This window comes from Phyllostomus discolor, chromosome 1, assembly GCF_004126475.2.
Source record: "Phyllostomus discolor isolate MPI-MPIP mPhyDis1 chromosome 1, mPhyDis1.pri.v3, whole genome shotgun sequence".
Taxonomy (NCBI): domain Eukaryota; kingdom Metazoa; phylum Chordata; class Mammalia; order Chiroptera; family Phyllostomidae; genus Phyllostomus; species Phyllostomus discolor.
In genome coordinates, this window is record NC_040903.2 from 106,761,601 (window position 1) to 106,785,545 (window position 23,945).

Here is a 23,945-nt window from a genome sequence, read left to right on the forward strand (position 1 = left end):
CTCTTATCTCTCTTTTGAATCTGAGACTCTTGTTAAAGGATTTAGATTCAATATGAAAAGTGCTCAAAGTGATGAGTGAAGCATACACTCGTTATATCTGATTCTCAAAAAGAGGCCATTAGCAAAAAAAATACTATATGGTTCCACTTATATGAAATATCTAGAATAGGCAAATTCTTAGAGACATAAATAGATCAGAAGTTACTGGGAGGGGAGCATAGGAAGTTATTGCTTAATGTTTACATAGTTTTTTTTATTTGGTATTATGAAAAAGTTTTGGAAGTATAGTTATACATTGTGAATATAATTAATACCAATGAATTATACATTTAAAAATGGTTAAAATGACAAATTTTGTTATGTATTTATCACAATTTTAAAAACACTAATAATGTGTAATATACTGAGAACTATTGAATTGTATACTTTAAATGGGTGAATCATGTGATATGTGCATAATATCTCAAATTGTTAGAAGGAAGGCCATTAGAAATTTTTTATAAGACAATTTCTAAGGCTGAAACGTAAGTGACAGTAGCTTAAGTAAAAATTTGAAATGATTTATGAAGTGTTGGGTTTAAATTTGTTATGTAATGCTTATTTGTTACCTGGCCATGTTTAATTGAGCCATTAAAATTAGGCTAAGTTATTTGCTGTTATTACAGATTTTTCGCATAGTAGTTTATCACTATAACAATGTATTGCTAAAGGTTCTAGGTAGATTAAAAGATGAAGAAATTCGATGTCGAAAATACTTGCACCCAAGTTCATATACTAAAGTAATTCATGAATGTCAGCAACGAATGGTAGCAGACCACTTGCAGTTCTTACATGCAGAATGTCATAATATCATCCGACAAGAGAAAAAAAATGGTAAGTAATTAAAAATGTAAATACAGATTAAACTATAAACCACTTTTTTACATAGTCTTCAAGTTACCTTAGATTTCAAGTATATTTTAGTTACAGTCTCTAAAATATTTGAAGTGCTTTATTAATAATCTATTATAAAATACAGTTTTGGAGAAATATATTCACAAAGTGTATTCTAAACTAAAAAAAAGACTGTAGGAAAATATTGCACATTTTTATGTATCACAAAGATGAATTTCCTTAATATGTTAAAAGTTCTAATAAGCAATAAGAAAATGGCAAAGAATATGAAAAGGAAATATAAATGAATTTTAAATATATGAAGATGCACCATCTCTCAGAATAAGTGCAATACAAAATAAAAATACAGTGAGATGCTAGCAATATGCAATGAAAAAATGGAATTTTTTAGAAAAAGAAAATAGCATTCTGAACTTTCAGATAGCAGGGAATAAACCTAACAAGATATGTGCCAGCCTTACACTGCAAATTAAACATTGATGTATATATAGATCCAGGGAAATCTACTCAAAACTGAAATAGGTTTTTTTATTCTGAGTTACTCTTAGATTAAGAACAGTCAAGACAAGTGTTGACGACTACAATGCAAAGACTTTGCAGGATAGAATGACTTATCATAAAACCACAGTAATTAAGACAATGAGGGTAAACAAATAGACCAGTGGAATAAAATAGCCTAGGAATAACCCATGCATTACTAGATACTTAAGACAAAAGGGACACTGCAGAGGAGTAAGTGAAAGACGATAGTCTTTTCAACAAGTACTGCTGAGTCCACTGGATAGTCATTTGGAAAAAAAGTGAAATTTGATCTCTGCCTCAGATACTATATTCAGAATTGGTCAAGTCATTGTAGGCTTTTGATCTAAATGTAAAACAATAATAATTTTAGGAAATGATAATTGGAAAATAACTTCATGATCTTGAAGTAGGAAAGGATATGTTAAATAAGATACAAAAGCACTAATTACAAAGAAAAGATCAATCAAATCACTGCATTAAAATTAAGAACTTTGGTTCATCAAAAGATAGTCAAAGGATAGAAATATATTTGCAGTGACTTAAAAAACATCATGTCCAAATATAAAATGGTCAAAAAATTTGAATAAGCACAGTGGAATAGAGAATATCCAAATGGCCAACAAACATAAAAAGGCACTTTATCTCATATAGGGGAGTGCCACTTAAAACCATACTAAGATGCCAGTACTTAAATAAAATTTTAAAAACTAAAGATAATAAATGTTGGGAAGTGTGTGGAGTAGGGGGAACTTGTTATACAATGGGCTTTGAAAAACTGACATTAACTGCTAAAGCTGAATATATGCATGTTATTATGATCTAGCCATTCCTCTCCCATATATATAACTCCTTGCTAAAAGAGCATGCATGTATGTACAAAAATGTTTATAGCAGCATTATTTGTAATAGCCCCAAACTGGAAACAACTCAAATGTCCTATAACAGTAGAATGGATAAAGTACAGTATATTCACACAATGGAATAGAATAGAAGAGTTAAAATAAACAAATTAAATCTGCACACATCATACATATAGGAACCTGTAAACATTGAATGAAAGAAATTAAACATGAAAGAATTGTATGATTCCATTTTTATAAGTAGTTCAAAACAGGCAAAACTAATCTGTGGCTTAGTACTTATGACAGTGGTTACCTTTGCAGAAGAGCAAGAGAAGTAATGATTGGGAAGAGGTGTGAAAGGGACTTCTAGGTGTAGGTAATGTCTGTTTTTTTACCCTGGGTAGTAATTACATGGGAGGAAGGGTGTGTATCCACTTGTGATAATTCACTGAGACAGACACTTTTGGTTTATACGTTTTTCTGTACGTATACTTTAATAAAAGTTTAAAAAAAAACTTTACACTGAGACATCATTTTTCACCTCTCAGTAGCAAAGATCAAAATGTTTGATAACACATTGTTGGCAAGGGAGCTAGCTCTATGCTTTTGGGAGCTCTGTTTAGAAGGATCCTTCTACAAGATTAAGCTTTGATACAGCAATCCTACTTTGAGAGGTTTATACTTTAGATATTCTTGTCTATATGCAGGAGTATTAATTGTAACATTGTAATATCAAGAGATTGGAAACAGCCAAATTTCTATTAGTTGTTAAGTAATTGTAATATATAATGGAGTGCTGTACAGTTGTAAAGCATGAAGAAATGCTCTGTGTACTGATACAAAAAGATCTCTAAGTGAAAGTGTTGTGTTCTGCAGTTGCAAATAATACACAAAATACACTACACTATTTTATAAAAAGGGGCAGAAGGAAGAATATGTGTATTTGCCTGAATGTGCATGACATAGCTTTGAAAAGATACTAACCACAATATTTCTGTGGGGAGGACGACTGGGTGGTTGGGAGGCAGGTATGGGGGACTTTCTGTATTTTGAATCATATATATTACCTAATATATTAAAATATTTGGAAATCTAATAATTAAATTTTTCCTCCTCAGACATGGCAAATATGTATGTGTTACTCCGTGCTGTGTCCACTGGTTTACCTCATATGATACAGGAGCTGCAAAATCATGTTCACGATGAGGGCCTTAGAGCAACCAGTAATCTTACTCAGGAAAATGTGAGTTATATAAGGAACCGGAAAATTTTTCTCTTAATTAGATTATCATGGAGTTAGGTTTTTTGTTTTTACTTTACTGTCTTAGATAGAGAAATAAAAGTTTTACCATGCCAATAAATGAAATATCTTTATTGAAATGTTTCAAGCCTAGAGTTTATTGGACACATTTTGGAGTTATCAAATTATTAGAAAATCACTGAATTAGGTAAACTTCTTAGTTACTCTGATGTGTTCATTTAGCAATTGTTAATTAACCTCATAGAAAAATATCTTTGCTATTTTCAAATATTTGTATTTCTCTGTAACTGGCATTAGTAGTTAGTTGTAGAAGTAATGGAATTAATCAATAGTAATACAGAGAACTCACAATTTGGTTTCTTTATATATGCTCTGAATTTGGTAGCCCATGAAGCAAATTTAGATTAAAACAATCATCTCTAAATACATGCTTCCTTCCCAAAATACCCAGCAGTTACCATCATGTTCCTAATACTCATCTTTCTAAAGAGTTCTCTGACAGTAAAATGACTATTTACAACAAGGCATCTTTCCTATTAGTTTATTTCTGTCATCAGAACTATACTTGAACAATGATTAAAATAAAATAAAAAAAAAACTGATTGAACCACCTCGTTTTTACTAGTGATGTTTGATGAACAGAGTAGACGTGATATGAAATATTAGTTCTTTTTCCTAGGTAGAGCTATTTACTTGTCATCTGTAATGCAGTAATCTATGAATAGACAACATTATTAAGGGACATTTAATATATGCTCATCACTTTAGTTGTAGATTTATTGTCTTTGGCAAACCTTAGATTTTATGTCCTACTACCGTATTACATGAGTTTTCTATTTTTACAAACAGTTTATATTTTTATGTTTATTAGTCTGTTATTTATTAGGTTTATTAGTTTATGTTATTTGCTTTATAGATTCAGGTTATTAGATGACATTAGGCATAGAAGCGTAGAGTTTGATGTCAAGGACCGGGAGCTAGAAATACAAGAGAATGCATTTGTAATAAACTCAAATAATTTTAGCTGACTTAAATCTTAGGAACTAACTTTTCTTTTAAATTAATTTTTTTAGAGAAGCAGATAGACATTGATTTATTATTGCACTTATTTATGCATCCATTAGTTGCTTCTTGTTTGTGCCCTGACTAGAGATCAAATTCGCAACTTTGACATATGGGGGTGATACTCTAACCAACTGAGCTACCCATCTGGGGCTAGGTACACACTTTGTCCCCATTAAAGTAAAAACTCATATTTGCTCAACTAAGTATTTCTTCCCTCTGAGATGTGGGGAATTGCCCAGCTCCAAGGACCTCAATTTTCATAGATACTGGCTTTTGAACTCTGCTGCATCTCTTAGCCTTCAGTGGCTTTGAAAGCAGTTTTTGTTTATATAATAATCCTCTGTGAAGGTGATAGGCCTGGCCTCGGGGTTCAGAGATTTTATCTTGTCACCCTTAAGATACAGTATTCTAGCACCAAAGAGAAGTGTGTTTTTAGTGGGTTCTTTTTGGCAGAGAATCTTGAGCCCTGTATTTCTGGTGTTGAATGACAACTAATTTCAACACCAAAGTTTTAGATTTTTAAGACCATTTTAGCTAAAAATATTTTTTGAGGATGTGTGTGCATGTGTAACATTAATTTGCTTGGGGAAACTTTATTCTTAATTAAATGGCTCTAATAAGCCTAATTATATCCTTGAAACTTCTTAAAGTATGTTTTTGTACTTTGTATTTTGTATTTCTAGATGCCAACACTATTTGTGGAGTCAGTTTTGGAAGTACATGGTAAATTTGTTCAACTTATCAACACTGTTTTGAATGGTGATCAGCACTTCATGAGTGCATTGGATAAGGTAACTTTAATAATATCTGTATTTATAGATGCTTCTCAACATATGATGGGGTTATTCCCTGGTATACCCACCGTAAGTTGAAAATTCCATAAGTCAAAACTTTATTTAATACACCTAACTTACCAAACATCATAGCTTAGTTGAGCCTGCCTTAAACATGCTCAGAACACTTAACATAGTATAGATGATTTGCTATAGTAGGGCAAATCATCTAACAATAAATACACTGTAGAGTATCAGTTGTTTGCCATTGTGATCGTACAGTTGAGTGGGAGCTGTGCCTCGCTGCCACTGTCCAGCATCATTAGAGAATATTGTATCACTTATCACCAGTCTCAGAAAAGATCAAAATTCAAAAGCCAAGTATAATTTTTATTGAATACATATTGCTTTCTCACCATAAAGTCAAAAAAATTATAAAAAACATTCTAAGTCAAGGAATGTCTGTATCTGGTTGACCCTGGAACAATGCAGGGGATAGGGGCACTGATACCCTGTAGTCAAAAATCCACTTAAAGCTTTTGACTTCCCTGAAACTTCACTGTTAATAGCCTACTGATATTACCAGAAGCCTTACTGATAACATAGTTGATGAACCTGTATTCTGTATGTTTACTGTATGAGGTCTGTCCAGAAAAAGTTCAGCCATTGTTAATATAATGAGAATGGTTTGTGTGACATTGATATAACCTGGCAGCCAAGGAAAGTGGACTGGAATATGCATGCATAAGCAATGATGACTTCACTGTCCTAGTCAGTGGTATTGAGTGAGCATGTGTACTATGTGGTCGTTGCATTCAAAATGAGTGAGTAAAGCAATGAATCTGCATCAAATTTTGCATTAAGCTTAGACATTCCTCTGCAGAAACTGTTCAGATGATTCAGAAGGCTTTTAGGGATGATGCAATTAGTGCAATACAAATAAAAATTAGGCACAAATGCCTCAAGGACGGTTTAGAATATGTTGAAAGTGATCCACATTCTAGAAGTCCTGTGACAAGCAGAACATCTGAGAATGTTGAATGTGTATGGGCTGCAGTCATCAAAGGTCAGAGACTGACAGTGAGAGAACTAGAAGCTAATCTGGGGGTTCCAAAACTACTGTGTCCAAGATTTTGATGCAGCCTTTTATGAAATGTGTCGTGGCAAAATTTGTTCTAGGGCTTCTGCGACCAGAGCAGAAGGAACATTGTGATGTAGTTGTTAGTGACTTAATTCAAACCACAACCAGTGAACCAGATTTCTTCAAGAAGGTCATAACTGGAGATAAATTGTGGGCTTACGGCTATGATCTGGAGACCAAGACCCAGTCATCCTAATGAAAGTTACCTGGTTCTTCCTGCCCAAAGAAGGCGAAACAAAGTCACAGCAAGATTAAAACCATTTTAACAGTGTTTTTTTGATTGGGAAGGTATTGTCCAGCATTAGTACATCCTCCAGGCCAAACAATTAATGAATGCTACCTCAGTGTTCTTTGTTGGTTGAGAGATGCAGTAAGATGAAAAACAGTCACAGTTATGGGCAACTGGGGATTGGCAGCTCCATTGTGAAAACGTACCTGCTCATGAGTCACATCTCGTGCAGAGTTTTTTGGTGAAACATCAAATTACCCAGGTGACTCAGCACCCACTACAGCCCAGATTTGGTGTCCCATGATTTCCTGCTTTTCCCAAAACTAAACTCACCGTTGAAATGGAAGAGATTTCAGACCATTGATGAGATTCAGGAAAATATGAGGAGGCTCATAAAGCCGCCTTTGTTGGCAAATATTCCAACAAAGGATTTTTGCAGTGTTTTGAACAGTGGAAGAAATGCTGGAAGAACTATGTGAGGTCTCAAGGTGCCTACTTTAAAGGGAATGAGGTGTCATTGTCCTATATACGGTGTTTCTTGTATCTTTAATAAATGTCTCTTTCATAGTACATGGCTGAGTACTTTCTGGATAGACCTTGTAGACTATGTTCTCAAAATAAAGTCAGCTAGAGAATAGAAAATGTTATTAAGAAAATCTTAAGGAAGAGAAAACACATTTACAGTATTTATAGATAAAAATCTAGGTATATAAGTGAACCCGTGCAATTCAAACCCATGTTGTTCAAGGATCAGCTGTTAATTCTCTTTATTTAGTCATTCTTCAAGGCAGTTTCAGGATTGGGGCTTCTAATTATGAGATTTCTGATCCTGACATGGAGATTAACTTTAATTTGATTATGAAAATCAAAATAATAATAACTTTTAAAATAATAACTGAATGGTTAAATTGAATGTTTGAACTATATGGGAATTGAATTTTCCATGATTATGCCATATAAGTGGAATTGAATTGTTAATAAACTCATACATAATTTTAACTTTTTAGTGCTGATTTTTTTCTCTGAATATAATATGTAGGCTATATATTTGAAAGAAAAATAAATACATTTTACAAACTTGAATTTCAGTATGCTTTATTTTTTTTATTTATTTTATTTTTTAAAGATTATTTATTTTTAGAGAGGGAAGGGAAGGAGGGATAGAGATAGAGAGAGGGAGAGGGAGAAGGAGAGAGGGAGAGAGACATCAATGTGCAGTTGCTGGGGGTCGTGGCCTGCAACCCAGGCATGTACCCTGACTGGGAATCGAACCTGCGACACTTTGGTTCGCAGCCCGCGCTCAATCCACTGAGCTACGCCAGCCAGGGCAAATTTCAGTATGCTTTAAAGAAACTTTGCGTACATGGTTATAAGATGTTTGAAAGTGTAGTGTTATCTGTGTTCAGATATCAGTAATGAGCTATAAAGAATTTAGCTTTCTCCTAGGAACAGGATATGTAATTGTTCTACAATTATTGTGAGGCATATAGTTAGAGGCATTTACCCTGTGTTTGAAATTAAAATAAAATTAACAACCATCAAAATGCTGTTTTGTGTGGTGTAATAATTTATGGATGTTCAGATTATACCCTATTACTGGTGCCTAATTACTGGTCTGTTTTCTCTTTAGGCTCTTACATCGGTTGTAAATTACAGAGAACCCAAGTCTGTTTGCAAAGCTCCTGAATTGGTAAGTATGATGATTACTTAAAAATAATCTTATAAAACATCAGTATTAGAAAAACAAAAGTGAGGAAAATGTCAAATTAATTTGTTTTTGTAGCATTTTTCAGAAAAAAAATACATGAAACTAAATTATTTTTAAAATGATAATCTACATTATATGAAATTTGGCATTTGTTTAAGAGATGCAGTAGGCTTAATATATTGTAGTCTTTTCTTAAGAAATAATTGAAGGAGCCCTGGCTGGTATAACTCAGTGGATTGAGTGCCAGCCAGCCTGTGAACCATAGAGTCCCTGGTTCGACTCCCAGTCTAGGTTGTGGGCCAGGTCCCCAGCAGAGGGTACATGAGAGGCAACCACACATTGATGTTCTCTCCCTTTCTTTCTCTCTCCTTTCCCCTCCCTCTAAAATCTTAAAAAAAAATAACAAGGAGAAAAGACTCCATTTTATAAAGTTTGAGTTTTAAAGAATGGTTTGAAATTATTTCATTACTTCTTAGAGACATTTTATTTTATATGAAATTGAAAAGAAAACTCGATTAATTTTTATAATCATTAAAGGAAATTTAATTATAAGGTTGTAAAAGTTCAAAAACGTACTTGTTTAATGTTAAAAATTTTAGAGCTACGCGAAAGTCTTCTAGGTGCTCTTTTGAAACTTCTAGTACTTATATCAGTGTTTTATTGTTCACTGAGTGTTGGTTAGATTTTTTTACTTGTTATAGTCTTTTTAAAAATTTGCCTTATGACATATTTTAAGCTCTTCAGTGCATGTGCATAATTTTTGAACAATAGGCTTTAGAATGGCAGAGACCCTGTCCACTGATATTTTGAATTGTCATTTTGTCTCTTTTGAGGCATGATATGTGTAGAAGGGCTTTTTATAACATTCACTGTCGATTTCTATTTTGAGCTTGCTAAGTACTGTGACAATTACTAAGAAATCAGCAAAAGGGGATGACTGAGAATGAAGTGGAAAGACAAACTCACAGCTTCATTACTGTTTTCAAATATATCGATGATAAGGATGTTTTTCAAAAGGTAAGATGTAAATAGATATGTTTATTTTTTTTAGTCAGATTTGATTTATTTTTTACCCTTAAGTCATCAGAAAGGAAGTAATCTTTAGAATTTTTTTTTAAATATAGTTCTATGCAAGAATGCTGGCAAAACGTTTAATTCACGGATTATCTATGTCTATGGATTCTGAAGAAGCCATGATCAATAAGTTAAAGGTAATGTATGCCTTTGATCTGAACACATGGATATGTGCTTTATTCTAGCACATAAAGATGTTCATTGCAGCATTATATATAATAACAGGAAATAATTCATCTACAGGTGCTGGTTAAATGCACAATGATACATTCATATGATGGGATATGCAAATAATGTATTGAAGAATAGATCTCTCTATACACATTGATATAGAATTATCCATAAGATAAACAATGTTAACAAAAGATTTGTATTACTTGTAAGTGAAATACTCCTTTACAAGTTTTGTAGTACAGTTGAATTTTAGTTTATTTTTTAATCATTTTAGCTTACACACTTATGAAATAAGTAATAGCTAATTGATATTTGTCTTGAGTTATTCAATAGGCAGACCCTTGACCATAGACCTAGCAACAGTAATATGTTCTTGTTAATCAATATGGTTTATTATTTTTCTTTTTAAATCATATATTTTCTAAAACTGTCTTTACAGCAAGCGTGTGGTTATGAGTTTACCAGCAAGCTACATCGGATGTATACAGATATGAGTGTCAGTGCTGATCTCAACAACAAGTTCAACAATTTTATCAAAAATCAAGATACAGTAATAGATTTGGGAATTAGTTTTCAAATATATGTTCTACAGGTATGAATATGTGTTTTATTTTAGGCATTTGCTAATTTCAAATAGTTTGGTATAAAGGATTAATAAACGAATGGCTGATTACCTTTCAATCAATGGATTCTAGCTTCTAATGTTATATTGATTTGAAATGGAATGTGTCATAATAGTAATGCTGATGAGTTTTGTCAACATTTTGAGGAAGGAAAAAAAGAAGTGCTTTAGTTGTTTAAATCATTTTATAAATATGTACTTTCAAGTTAGATGTTTATCTATGTAACTTTATTTTACTTTTTTTCTTCTAGGCTGGCGCATGGCCTCTTACTCAGGCTCCTTCATCTACATTTGCGATTCCCCAGGAACTGGAAAAAAGTGTACAGATGGTAAGTTTGTGGGATATGTATTAGAAGAACTAAGGAATTTTAATACTTTGTCTCCATGTTATATCCCTTTAAATGTTTTTCCAAAATCTTAACAGCTTGTGTGATATGAAAATAATATTCACAAATTATAGTTAATCTACCTAGTAGGAAGAATGTAAATTATTATATTCACTAACATTAAAACTCAAACTCTAAGGTTGTCATAGAGTTTTTGTCAAGACATGTCTCTTACTTACTCTTAGTTAAATCTATGATGTCCTCTTACTAGTTTAAATTAACAAAAACTTTTGATATTAGAACAAAATTTAGAACCTAATGCTTTACAGTCTTTTCTATTTTTTATTTGAATTTTGAGCCATTTTTATACCTCATTTATCCCTTGTAGTAGTTATATTTATTTCTGGGCTATAATTTAGGTAAATATATGTGGAATATGAAATACTCTAAGGAAATAGATTTAAATTGGAAAATTCAAGTAAAAATTGCCTTAAAGTGTGATTGAATAGAAACCTTAAGAGTGTTTACTGAAAGCTTTTGAAGAGACTGTAGGGACTACTATATCTTAACAGCTTTAAGGAGGTATAATTCATATACTATATGTCTTAGTCTATTCAGTGGCTATAACAAAATACCACAGACTGAGTAGCTTGCAAAACAACAGAAATTTTATTTTTCACAGCTCTGGAGGATGGAAGTCCAAGAACAGGGTCCCATGTACCAGGGCCCTTCTCAGGTTACAGACTTACTGTATTCCCACTTGGAAGAAGGGGCTAGGGAGCTCTCTGGGGTCCCTTTATGAGGATACCAATGCCATTTATGAGGGTTCCGTTCTCATGACTTAGTTACCTTCCAAAGGTCCCACTTCCTAATACCATCATCACATTATGCATTAAGAGTTCAACATATGATTTTGAGGGGGAAACAAACATTCAGACCATAATACTCTTGATTCACTCATTTAAACTGTACAGTTTTAGTGGTTTTAGTATAGTCACAGAGTTATGCAACCATCATCACCACCATTAATTGTAGAACAGTTTTATTACCCCAAGATTACTCCCAAAGCATCTCCTATGCATTGGCTGTACTCCTGTTTCTCCTCCAACTTTTCCCGTTTTCCTCCCACCCTTCCTCTAACCCTAGCCAGTCTGTAGATTTGTTTATTCTGGACATCTCTTGTAAGAGTCATATCATATGGGTCTTGGGGACTGCCTTCATTCACTTAGCATATGTTCATCCATGTTGTAGCATGCACTAGTAGTCCATTCCTTTTTATTGCCTTTTAACTGGAAATAATATTCCATGTATGGATATACACATTTTATTTATCTGTTCATCAGTGTATGGACATTTGGGTGGTTCTCTGCCTTTTTGGTATATGAGTAACACTATGAACATTCATGTACAAGTTTTTGACTGGACATGTTTTTATTTTTCAAGAAAATGGACTTTTTTTGATTCTCTAATTCACCAAAAGATCTTCTTATTTCATGATTGGGTAGAAGTGTGGGTAGCATTTTCTGTCTAGAGAAAATCTTCATTATCTTTTAAAAACTTCTGGTGTGGGAATGATGTGAGGCTGTGAACCAGTGAGTTATATATACATTTATGAAGTTTAAAATGAAAATGGTATTTGACTACACTATTTCCTAGAGATGTTCAACAATGGGTAGTTTGAATTATTTTTTACAATAAGTGTATTATTTTTGTTTCTTTCAAAATAAGGATTATGTATAAAATAACAGTGTGGTCTTTGGAATCACAATTCCTAGTTTCAAATATTTATTACCCCATTAACTAATCTGTGAATTTGGGCAACTAAATTTTTTTTTATTCTTACCTGAGGACATACTTATTGATTTTAGAGAGATGGAAAGGTAGGGAGAAAGAAAGGGAGAGAGAAATACCAGTTTGAGAAAGAAACATCTATTGATAACCTCTTGTATGTGCCCTGACCAGCGACTGAACCCACAACCTAGCCAGGCGCCCTGACCAGGAATCGACCTGTGGCTCTACAGTCTACGGGATTAAGCTCCAATCAACCGAGCCACACTGGCCAGGGCTGAGCAATTAACTTTTTAATTTTTTTGTTAACTGATAATAGTACTACCTCAGAGTGTTGATAGGAAGATGAAATGAAATCATGTAAAGCACTAAAGTACTAGGCCTGCTATATAGTAAGCACTCTATGAATGGTATCTGATAGTACAAGTAATAGTTAAATAGTAGTGGTAATAGCAGAGGACAGTACTATAAACAGCCAGATGTATTTAGGAATACCAGGTGTTAGGTGGGTTTTTAGAATAGAAATACAATTTGGGACTTTTTGCGTCTTCTTAGAAAAGTCATTAAAGTACAAGCCATAGAAAAACTGTGTGAAGAAGAGTATTCATTTTGATGGGCAGATTATGAGCCCAGATTAGTATGAATTTTGCAGAAAGGATAGATGCAAGTTAAGAGCAAGGGATTGGGTAGCCATGTAAAGCATTTTGCTATATTTGTGGCCAGGCAAGAGAAACTGACAGTTTTAAACATTTCTTCTTAGGAGCCTGCTTTTCCAATTGAAATTAAGGCAGAATGAGGGATGGCAAAAGTAAAGTTTCCTTCTAACTTGATGTTCTTCTCTTTCTCCTTGCAACAATTTTCCAATAGTAACTTTTTGTTTTTTGAAAAAAAAAATTTTTATTCAGTTACAGTTGACATACAGTAATACATTACTTTTTAGGTGTACAACCCATTAATTGGACATAACTTACTAAATGACATCCTAATAAATATATCCATCTGATACCACACAGTTATTATAAAATTATTGACAATATTCTCTATGCTGTAGTTTACATCCCTAGGACTGTTCTGTAAGTGCCAGTTTGTACTTAATCCCTTCACTGTTATCACCTAGCCCATCAACCCCCTCCTATCTGGCAAATGTTCTCTGTGTCTATGATTCTGTTCTTGTTTTACTTTGTTATGTTGTTTTTTAAAAATTTAATTGTTGACATATATTTAAGGGAGGGGCAAAAATTGATTTACAGTTGATATGGAAAATAATACAATAGTGAATAAATAATATAGGGATAAACTGTGCTTTGCATACTCACAACTGTAAACCAACTTTTGCCCCACCCTGTATCACCATTTTATTATTGAAATTTTTCATCCTTTTTTTTTCTTTATAAAAAAGACCCTTGAACATTTCATGTGATACCGGTTTGATGGTAATGAACTATTTTAGCTTGTTCTTGTCTGAGGTTCTTTATCTGTGTTTTCTGCTTCCTTAGCTTCTAAATCTCTGATTTGATCCTTTGCTTTATCTGCTCCACTATTAATTCCCTGTAATATATTCTTCATTTCAGTTAATGTATTTTTCATTTCTGAGTGGTTCTTTCTTATGTTTTCTAATTCTGTTTCTGTTTCCTATTTCTTTGTTGAAGTTATCACTAAGTTCATCTACTCTTCCCCTAAGTTCATTGATCATCCTTATCAGTGTTTGCAACTTGTCTCTGGTAGATCGCTTGTCTCCATTTTGTTTAGTTGTTTTTTTAGACCTTTGTTCTGTTCTTTCATTTGGGACACGTTTCTTTGTCTCCTCATTTTGGCAGCCTCCCTGTGTTTGTTTCTATGTATTAGGTAGAACTGTTACCTCTCCCAGGCTTGGTAGAGGGGCCTTATGTAGTAGGTATCCTGTAGGGTCCAGTGGCACAGCCTGCCCATTCACTCAAGCTGGACACTTTAGGTGCAGCCTCCACCATGGGCTGTGTACTCCCTCTTCCTGTAGTTGAACCTGGATTTATGTTGGCATGTCAGTGGGAGAGATTTACTCCCAGGCCTATCAGCTATAAAGACTGGCTGTGACCATTGGAGTGAACAATCAGCTGTGCACATGCCTACCTCACAGAGCAGGACTTAGTTCAGAAGAGCTCTGGTACTCACTGAGTCCACCCCTTGAGTGTGTCACTTGTGGAGGTGACTGGGTGGTGCTTTGACCACCATGGTCTGAAGCTTTCTGCAAGGCCCAGTGGCTCTTGGACCTCATAGGAGGTACAGGCCAATATCAGCTTCCATCTGCATTGTGCTCCAGGAATCATTTGGCATGAGCTACAAAATCTGCAAATGGCTGCTACTTGGGCTGGGCTTAGAGGTACCCAGGAGAGGCCAAGTTGCAAACCAAGGCCCACTGCTACTATTGCTGGGCCTAGGGCTACTTAGCAAGAGGTAGGGGGTACACCAAGGCCAGATGCTGCTTGTTTGAGAAATTTTAGGGAAATTAATACTTTTTTAATACTATAAACTTTATTAATGTGTGACCTTTATCAGGTTTCAGTTTCCTTATTTACGAATAGGAAGTAAGTTTCTTTCCTATGATAAAATTGTACTTCTAACAATACTTTTCTCTCCATTTGGATGTTTTTTAATTACTAGTAGAGGGAGTTTGTTCTCATATTTGTTTCCTAATCGAAGTTTTCATCTACATAAGAATGAAAATCCATCTGTGTTTACTTAGTAGTATACACTTTCCACATGCAAATTAATTCATTTTAATGATCATTATATTTTTTATCTTAAATATAGTTCATCAAAACTTTATTTTATTTTACACGTATGTATCTCAAAACTATGGAAATTAAGCTTTAATTAAAAATAACTTACTTTGCACATTAGATCAATAAATTTTCTTTTATTTCTTTTGTTTACCTGGTCCACAAACCCGAGTAATAATAATGATACTAAAGAAATATAAAGTTGTGTATTAGCACAGTTCTCAATTAGATATAAATAAGCTCATTCAATATGAATGGTTTATTTTTAAGGCCTTTTGTGTTCTAATTATGCTGTCAAGTGAAATGTGAAACATGCTGAAGTTTAGTCAAGATGTATTTCTTACTAATTAACTTTGAAAATGATCAGTGATATGGTTAAGCAAGGTTTTACAGCCTTCTTTTTCAATACCAGATAAATTTATAATATTCTCACTTGAAACTAAATTGCTTTGTTATTACTAGCTAACCAGATTTTAAATTTTAGGGTAAAGGAATAGGGTGCTTTGGGAGTATTTTTGGTATATGGATATCATCAATAAAACTTTACTGGTAGTACCAGTTGCTAGGAGAAAAAAAGAGGTAAAATTATGTGCCTTTAGATCTTTGAATATATATTTTAAATCTAGTTTTGCTTTAAACAATGTCTAAAGAGCCTTTTATATGTTGGTTTCCCAGTTTTAGAAATGTTTTATTTTGCTTTTGTCCAAAAATCCATTATAAATGTTTCATAATTATGAGTTGTATAGTACTAATTGGATTGTATTGATACCCTTGGAGATTGTTAATTAGTTAAAGTATACTACTGGGATCCTTTTGTGACATATTTTAAAATTTTCTCTTTATCTACATTAGAACCAGAAAGAAAAACTTAAGTATTCCAGGTGCCACTCATTTCCTATTTATCATACAAAGTTATTGGTGGACTTGCTCATAGACAAGAATTGTGCACCCTTGGACAGAAAACATGCTTAACAAGTTTGAGCTTCCTCAGACTAAGCAAACTTGTAATAAACCGATGAAAGAATTTTTAAATTTCTTTGGCTGGAAGTGAATCAATTTTGTTGTAAGGAGTTGGCATAGTGCAGCTGATAGGTAAGAAATTCCTGACTTTTGGCCAAGATGGAGGCATACATAGACACATTTTACCTTTTTGCACAATCAAAATAAAGACAACAAATTTAAAAACAAAAAACAACCAGTACTGCCAAGAAAATCGAACAGTATGGAAGTCCGACAACCAAGGAATTAAAGAAGAAACATTTATCCAGATTGGTAGAAGGTATGGAGAGGGGCAGCTGGGGCAGAGAGGATGCACAGCAAGGCGGTGGGTGCCAGACCAGGAGGGCGAGGTGGCGGTTGGAGGTCCCACATTCGTGTGTGAATAAACCGGGAGGAACAAATGGGGAATGAGACAGACTGCGCAATCCAGGGTTCCAGCCTGGGAAATTAAGCCTCAAAACCTCTGGCTGTAAAATCCTGTGGGAGTTGTGGTGGCAAGAAAAGCTTCTAGCCTCACATGAGAGTTTGTTGGAGAGACCCAGAGGGTCCTAGAATATACATAAACCCACCCACCTGGGAATCAGCACCAGAAGGGTCCAATTTGCTTGTGGGTACCGCAGGAAGTGACTGAAAGCTGGCTGAGAGCCAAGCATGTGGCATTGTTTCCTCTCTGACCCCTCCCCCACATACAACACCATAACACAGCAAAGAAGGTTGCCCCACTCTGGTGAATACATAAGGTGCTGCCCCTTACAACATAACAGGTGTGCCAAGACAAAGAAATATGGCCCAAATCAAAGAACAGATCAAAACTCCAGAAAAAAGAATCAAGTGACAAGTAGATAGACAACCTATCAGATGCACAGTTCAAACATTGGTAATCAGGATGCTCACAGAAATGGTTGAGTATGTTAACAAAATAGAGGACAAAGTGAAGGCTGTGCAAAGTGAAATAAAGCAAAATGTACAGGAAACTAGTAGTGACAGGAAGGAAATCAGGACTCAAATCAATGATTTGGAGCAGAAGGAAGAAATAAATATTCAACCAGAACAGAATGAAGAAACAGGAATTCAAAAAAAATTACTCTGGGACAACTTTAAATGTTCCAACATTAGATTCAGAGGGGTGCCAGAAGAAGAAGAAGAAAAAGGAAAGCAAGAAATTAAAAGCTTATTTGCACAAATCATGGAGAACTTCCCCAATCTGTTGGAGGGTGTAGACATGTAAGTCCAGGAAGCTCAGAGAGTCCCAAAGAAGTTGAACCCAAGGAGGAGCACAGCAAGAGACATCATAATTAAATTACCCAAGATAAGGAGATAATCTTAAAAGCAACAAGTGAAAAGGAGACAGTTACCTACAAAGGAGTTCCCATAAAACCATCAGCTGATTTCTCAAACCTTGCAGGCAAGAAGGGGCTGGAAAGAAGTATTCAAAGTCATGAAAGGCAAGGACTTACATCCGAAATGATTCTATTTAGCAAAGCTATTACTTAGAATGGAGGAGCAGATAAAGTGCTTCCCAGATAAGGTCAAGTTAAAGGAGTTCATCATCACTAAGCCCTCATTATAGGAAATGTTAAGGGAACTTATCTAAGAAAAAGAATAAGTTGAAAACCGTGAACAGTAAAATGACAGCAAACTCACAACTATCAACAATTGAACCTAAGAAAACAAAAACTAAGCAAACAACTAGAACAGGAATAGATTCACAGAAATAGAGATCACGTGGAGGGTTATCGGTGGGGATGGGGAGGGGGATGAATGGGGGGAAATGTATAGGGAATAAGAAGCATAAATGGTTGGTACAAAACACACAGGGAGAGGTTAAGAATAGTATAGGAAATGGAGAAGCCAAAGAACTTATATGTACAACCCATGGACATGAACTAAGGGGGGGAATGCTGGTGGGAAAGGGGGTGCAGCACAGAGGGAATAAAGGAGAGAAAAAAAGGTACAATGCTAATAGCATAATCAATAAAATATAATTTAAAAGGTTAGATGTTCCTAACTTTTATTTAATCTTCTCTTTGAAAGTATAGAAAGTAAAGTTTGATATACAAATAAAAGCTTTAGGTATGTTACATATGGCACATCATGCCAAAAAGTCTGTCTACAATTCCTAATTGTGATGTGATGCATTTGTTTATATTTCAGTTTTGTAATAAAGTTGAGTTTGTATCTTTTTATAGAGGCTTTTCAGTATTATTTTCTCACTGTGTATTATATAACAGCTCTTTAAATGTTATGAACTCTGTGTTTTAGATTGGTGTCCTCCAATTACATGTTAAATCCAATGAATGAATTTTTTATATTTCAAAGTTACAATAATAGAATGTTAAATTTAATTTTCTGCAATAATATCAACAAAAGAAGATACAAAGACAAGTACTCTGAAGTTTTTCTTGAATTAGTGTTTGGATGCGGAAGTTACATCTTAGATATCACATAATCACAGATATATTAATCAACCTGCTTTTCAGCAAAGGAATGCAGTGGCAAATAGATTAAAAATAAAGGTTGACTGGTATTTTTATATTGAAATTTATATGATGGTGTTTTATCCAGTAATTAGTATTTATGAAGTCTAAATTGATAACTTTCAAAAATAGTATGAATCACTATGTGATTACTGAATTTATACAAAAAGTCATTTTCAGGATTGCATTTTAGTGAACAGCGAGTATGCTGGACAAGGTTGTAAGTGAAAAGAGCTGGAGTAGTATTTAATGATGTTGTTTAGAGATTTGCATGGATACTTTTTGTCATTTGTAAAATGAGTAGTTGTACTGGAAGGGCTATAATGTCTTTTAAAATAACATGAACATTTTTTAACTTCTTAGTGTATTAATAACCAAGTAAGTTATATTATAGTAGCTGAAAATAACTTGATTTTTTTTAATTTTTTACAGTTTGAATTATTTTACAGCCAGCATTTCAGTGGAAGGAAACTTACATGGTTACATTATCTCTGCACAGGTAAAATGAACTTAACTATATCTAGTATAACAAAACTTACCTGCTATGATTATGTTAATAATTTAGAAAAATTCCTAGAGCCTAATTGTAGTTTTTTTTCTAATGTCTTTTAACCTTTTCCCCTCTACCTTTCTTTTTGGTTACCATGACAGCAACTAATAATGAAATTGAAGTACAGCACTTTCTAATAGTATTTTATAGTTATGCTGCTTATTTTAAGTTTTTATGAATTTTATAATGGTTTATTACATTTCTGTAACAAACCACTTGTTATAGATATTAGGATTTTATTTAGAAACCCAGACTTGATGAGTCAAATACTCTAAAAAGCCTGTTCTCTCTAAATATGACATATATTCTTGAAAATTTTATAAACTGTTATAGCATCATAAGAAGACATAAGCATTTGGTTTTTATTTGTGGCACTGTTAGTGAACTGCAGTAGTAAATGCTTTTTCCAGAATGTCCCACTTAATTTCCAGCAGTTTCCAATTTTAAAAAATTTAGAATCTAATAATTTCCTTTGCTTCTTTCTGGAACAGTGGGGGTTGCTGTTAATTATTATTATTATTAATTAACAGTAATAATAATCTTTATTATCTTAAGTAGGGGTAAAACCTGAATGATTGTAGACTATGTGCTCTAAGTTGCCCGAAGATGTTAGCTAAAGCAGTGACTCATATATTCTGTACTTACACTTTGAAAAATGCAGTAAATTAACTTTCCCTTTGTATAAGAAGGAAAAGGTATATATGTTAATATGTCTTAGAAATGGTATGGGAAAGTGTCTCTTAGAAATGGCAGAAGAAAATCTAATCAATTGCCATAAACTTTACTAGGAATCTTTCTATTTATTCACTTAAGAAAAATTTCACGAAAGTAATTTCTCTTAAGTGCCATTTATTTGACTAATTGACATTTGGAATGTGATCTCTCCTTATGTTAGTAATATTAGGTCAAATAATTAGTACATAGTAGTGTATGTTTATACAAGTTTATCTTTATTGAATAACTCGGGCAATTTAATTTTTTCAATAGTTTGTGAAATAGAAATGTTTATTGATATTTTAATGTCATTGGACTTTAATTTTACATCTGTCGTGAATATTTTCTACTCCCATTTAGTAGATATAATTGATTTTAAGGATATAATGACTAGACCAGTATTTCAGATAACTAAAAAAGCAAATATATTTTAACATACTTGAATTTAATTTACTTCTACTTCCCCTTCATATCTATCTTGGGAAATTTAAACTCTCGCTTATTCTCTTTACCTTAGCAATAATCAACTTGTCTCCTAAAGTAATTTTAATGAGAAATGTACGTTTTTGGTGTTTGGCAACTAGTTGTATACAGAAAGAAAGGAAAAAGTATGTACATAGTTTTTGCAGTTGGAATTTGGCCTGACAATTGTTACCAATAATATCTAAGTAGGAAAGAAAACAATATTCTTTTTCTGTTTTTTAAGTCTATACTAAATTCCCAGGCAGGTCCATAATAACCATATTTTTGGAGGTCTTTTATCTAGTTTTAGTGTTTTGTATTTGTATCTTAATTAAAGACAAATAGTTTCTTGCTTTGGAAAGAGATATTAATTAACCTTGTAAATTCATTTCTTGTTCTGAGTCACTGAAACCATTGGGTAAAGTTTGCTTTTGTTTTGTAAATAGACTAAAACACCTGCACTAAACAAAAGGTTCTCAAAAACCATCCATATATAATATACTTGTTGTGGCCCTGGCCAGTGTGGCTCAGTTGTTGGACCATCGTCCCATGGACTGAAGGGTCACAGGTTTGATTCCCAGTCAGGGCACATTCCTGAGATGCGGGTTCTGTCTCCATTCAGGGGCATATGTGAGAAGGCAACTGATCATTTCTTTCTCACATTTATGTTTCTCTCCCTCTCTCCCCCTCCTCCCTTCCCCCTCTCTAAAAGCAATAAGCATGTCCTTGGGTGATGATTTTTTTGTAAGATACTTGTTCTGGAGTGCCTAAAACATTGGCTCTGATCTTGGCCTGATTTATTCAGAGTTATGTTTCTTGAGAACTACTATATTTTGTACTTAGACAAATAATCACAATTCCTCTCTAGTAGTCCATTTCCACATTCCCAGGTATTTTTATGTTATAAGCTGAGAGCCTCCACAAATTGTTGAAAATGGAGTATAAAATGGTATTTGAAGGCATTCAGAATCAGAAGATGGAGTGTTAAGTATTAGCCTTCTGGCTTTGTAACCTTGAGCAAGTTACTTAACTTCTCTGAGCCTGTTTCTTCATCTTTTATCTTTGTAAATTTCATTGATCAAGTCAGAGAAAATCTTCTGTGTTCCAAGTACTTCTAAAACAAAGTATTCAGATACTCAGCCCTCAAAAAGCTCACATTTATTTGGTGGACAGACAAGTAAATACTTATAATGCGATGTTTTGAATGTTGTAATGGAGAGGCAAGCCCAGGGTATTAGATATCACACAGAATGGTGGTGGCAAATAGATAATGGGTAGATAACATCTAATCTTGATTTTCAAGGATGAATATGACTTAGCCAAAACAAACATAGAAGAGTATTGAGAGTGTATGACCAACAGAGGTAAATATTTATAAGAATTAAGCAATCTACAGCAGCTATTTTCGATGTTTTTCATCTCATGGCACATATAATTTAATTACTAAAATTCTGTAGCATGCAAAAATATATTTTTTGCTGATCTGACCAAAAAAATAGGTATAATTTTGATTAATTCATACCTGATAGCTATTATCGTGTTGGCTGTCATTTTTTATTTGATAATCTAAAGGAAAGGAGGTCATTGCTCCTAACTAAATAGCCAGGTATTGAATGTTTTTTAAAAATTCTTGCCACACACCCATTGAAAATCATTGATCTACAATATCAGATGTAACAGTTACTGAGAGAAAGATGAAAATCCCATTGAATTTATGACTAGGACATTGGATAGAATTATTATGAGAGAACAACTTGATGAAGGCCAGTAAGAGAACCTGGAAACTGTTCCACTGTCTGGTTATAAGTAAGTTTCAGTTGTGGCAGAGCAAGAAGTTACAAGAAGCCCTGGTCAGTTGTGGAAAGATAAGTTGAGGAAAGATGAACTCTGGGGAGATAACACTTCATTGCATAATATATAGACATGTAGATAATACACAGATAATATATATGATTAGCTCATATTAGCACATACTGAACTGTAAATCATTATATGTGTCAGTAGTTAATATTTGCTACCAAGATGAAATCTGGCAAGTCTCACAAAATGAAGGTCACGCTGTATTGTTGCACATATCTTAAAAGTGATTGTATCAGTGACTAAATTCTTCTTTTAGTGATTTCAAATATTTCAGCAGCTAAAATGGCAAGGGGTTTTAATATTATCTGATGTCCAGTCCATGTTCAAATTTTCCTGATTGTTTCCAGTTACTTTGATGGCTGTTATTAATGTAATCAAATATTGCTAATTGCATTTGGCTTTGGTGTCTTCCCTCTTCCTTATGTTACCGAGCACAAGTGGTTCATCACTTGGGGAGCTCTATTCAGGAATGAGATATGGTTGTTGCAAGGCAGTTTTATTTACTTGCAGCAAGTAGAGAAGACAGGATTCATATCCAAAGCTCACTCTCTGGGAAGCCAGGCACAGTCATTACTTATATACACTATTGTCAGTTACTTACTGATTACTTTCATCCAGTTTAGTTCCTGTCAGGCTCATCATGTTTACAGCTGGTTTGCAAACACTGTGCTACAGTCTGACATGTAGCAAGAATAACATTCAGAACTACCAAACCTTGAGACCCTGTTCTATCTGTTCCCCTGAGATTTTTCACTCGTCTTTTGAGGGAATAGGGACGAGGGTCATACTTCTGTAACTGCTTCCTGCTGAACATAGACTGAGTACATCTTTGAGTTAGAGGACTGAAATTCACACCTATGAAAGTCTTAGGGCCCCCTATATTCTGGGATTCCTGAGAAGAGAAGTGTGTGATAGTTACTATTTCTTTTGAAGAGCAGCTTGAGGTCAGATGGTTCACAGGAGAACCGTGGATCTTATTGCTTATTCTCACTGAGTGGTAGAGATGGCTTCAGTACAGAGTGATGTATCCAGCAAGTTATATCTTGTAATTCAGAGAATAATGAGTTGTTAATAACACAGAACAAGGACCTGTCCATTTTGGGTTAAGTTGGCCTTGTGGGGATCCTGATTTTCAGGTTTTTATATACCCAGGTCCCTGGATCATACAGGCATAGCTTAGTATTTGATGGTGTGAGTAAAACAGTTTAGCATATACATTTAAGTTTTCAGTTACCTTACCTACTTGGATAATATGGTGTAACAGCCTGTTCTATAAATGAGTCTGGGCATCCTAAAATTTGAGAGGAGCCCAAGAAGGGCCTACAATACATAAGTTAAAAGTTCTTATTTAAACATTCCTTTAGGTGTTACCCTGATCTGAGTCAAGGCAATTGGTAATAATTCAAGCCAGGTCTAAATGAGTTTCTTGGCACAGTTTGGCTAGGGTCTTTGTGAGCAATCTGATTAAATCATTCTGTTTCTTCTGAAGACTGTGGTCTCCACAAAGAATGTTAAGACCCACCTAATTTGGAGAGCCTGTACTACTCCCTTTAATTATGGCCACTGTGAAAGCTGGACCATTGTCACTCTGAAATGTCCCATGGGATCCAAACATACATTTCCCTTAAGCTGGCTTTTACAACTTCATTGCGCCTTTCAGTTTGTCCTGGGAATGCTTCAACCCATCTAGTAAATGTGTTTACTAACA

General features: G+C 34.0%; 1 protein-coding gene across 1 annotated transcript in view; it reads left to right on the forward strand.

Moving 5' to 3' along the window:
* CUL2 (cullin 2) overlaps positions 1-23,945 on the forward strand; it is a 129,229-nt gene that overhangs the window by 85,610 nt on the left and 19,674 nt on the right. Inside the window, 10 exon segments of the mRNA XM_036027496.1 lie at positions 711-873; positions 3,377-3,501; positions 5,268-5,375; positions 8,358-8,417; positions 9,325-9,343; positions 9,346-9,452; positions 9,560-9,646; positions 10,123-10,275; positions 10,557-10,634; positions 19,084-19,150. Of these exon segments, the coding sequence (XP_035883389.1) occupies positions 711-873; positions 3,377-3,501; positions 5,268-5,375; positions 8,358-8,417; positions 9,325-9,343; positions 9,346-9,452; positions 9,560-9,646; positions 10,123-10,275; positions 10,557-10,634; positions 19,084-19,150 (967 nt within the window).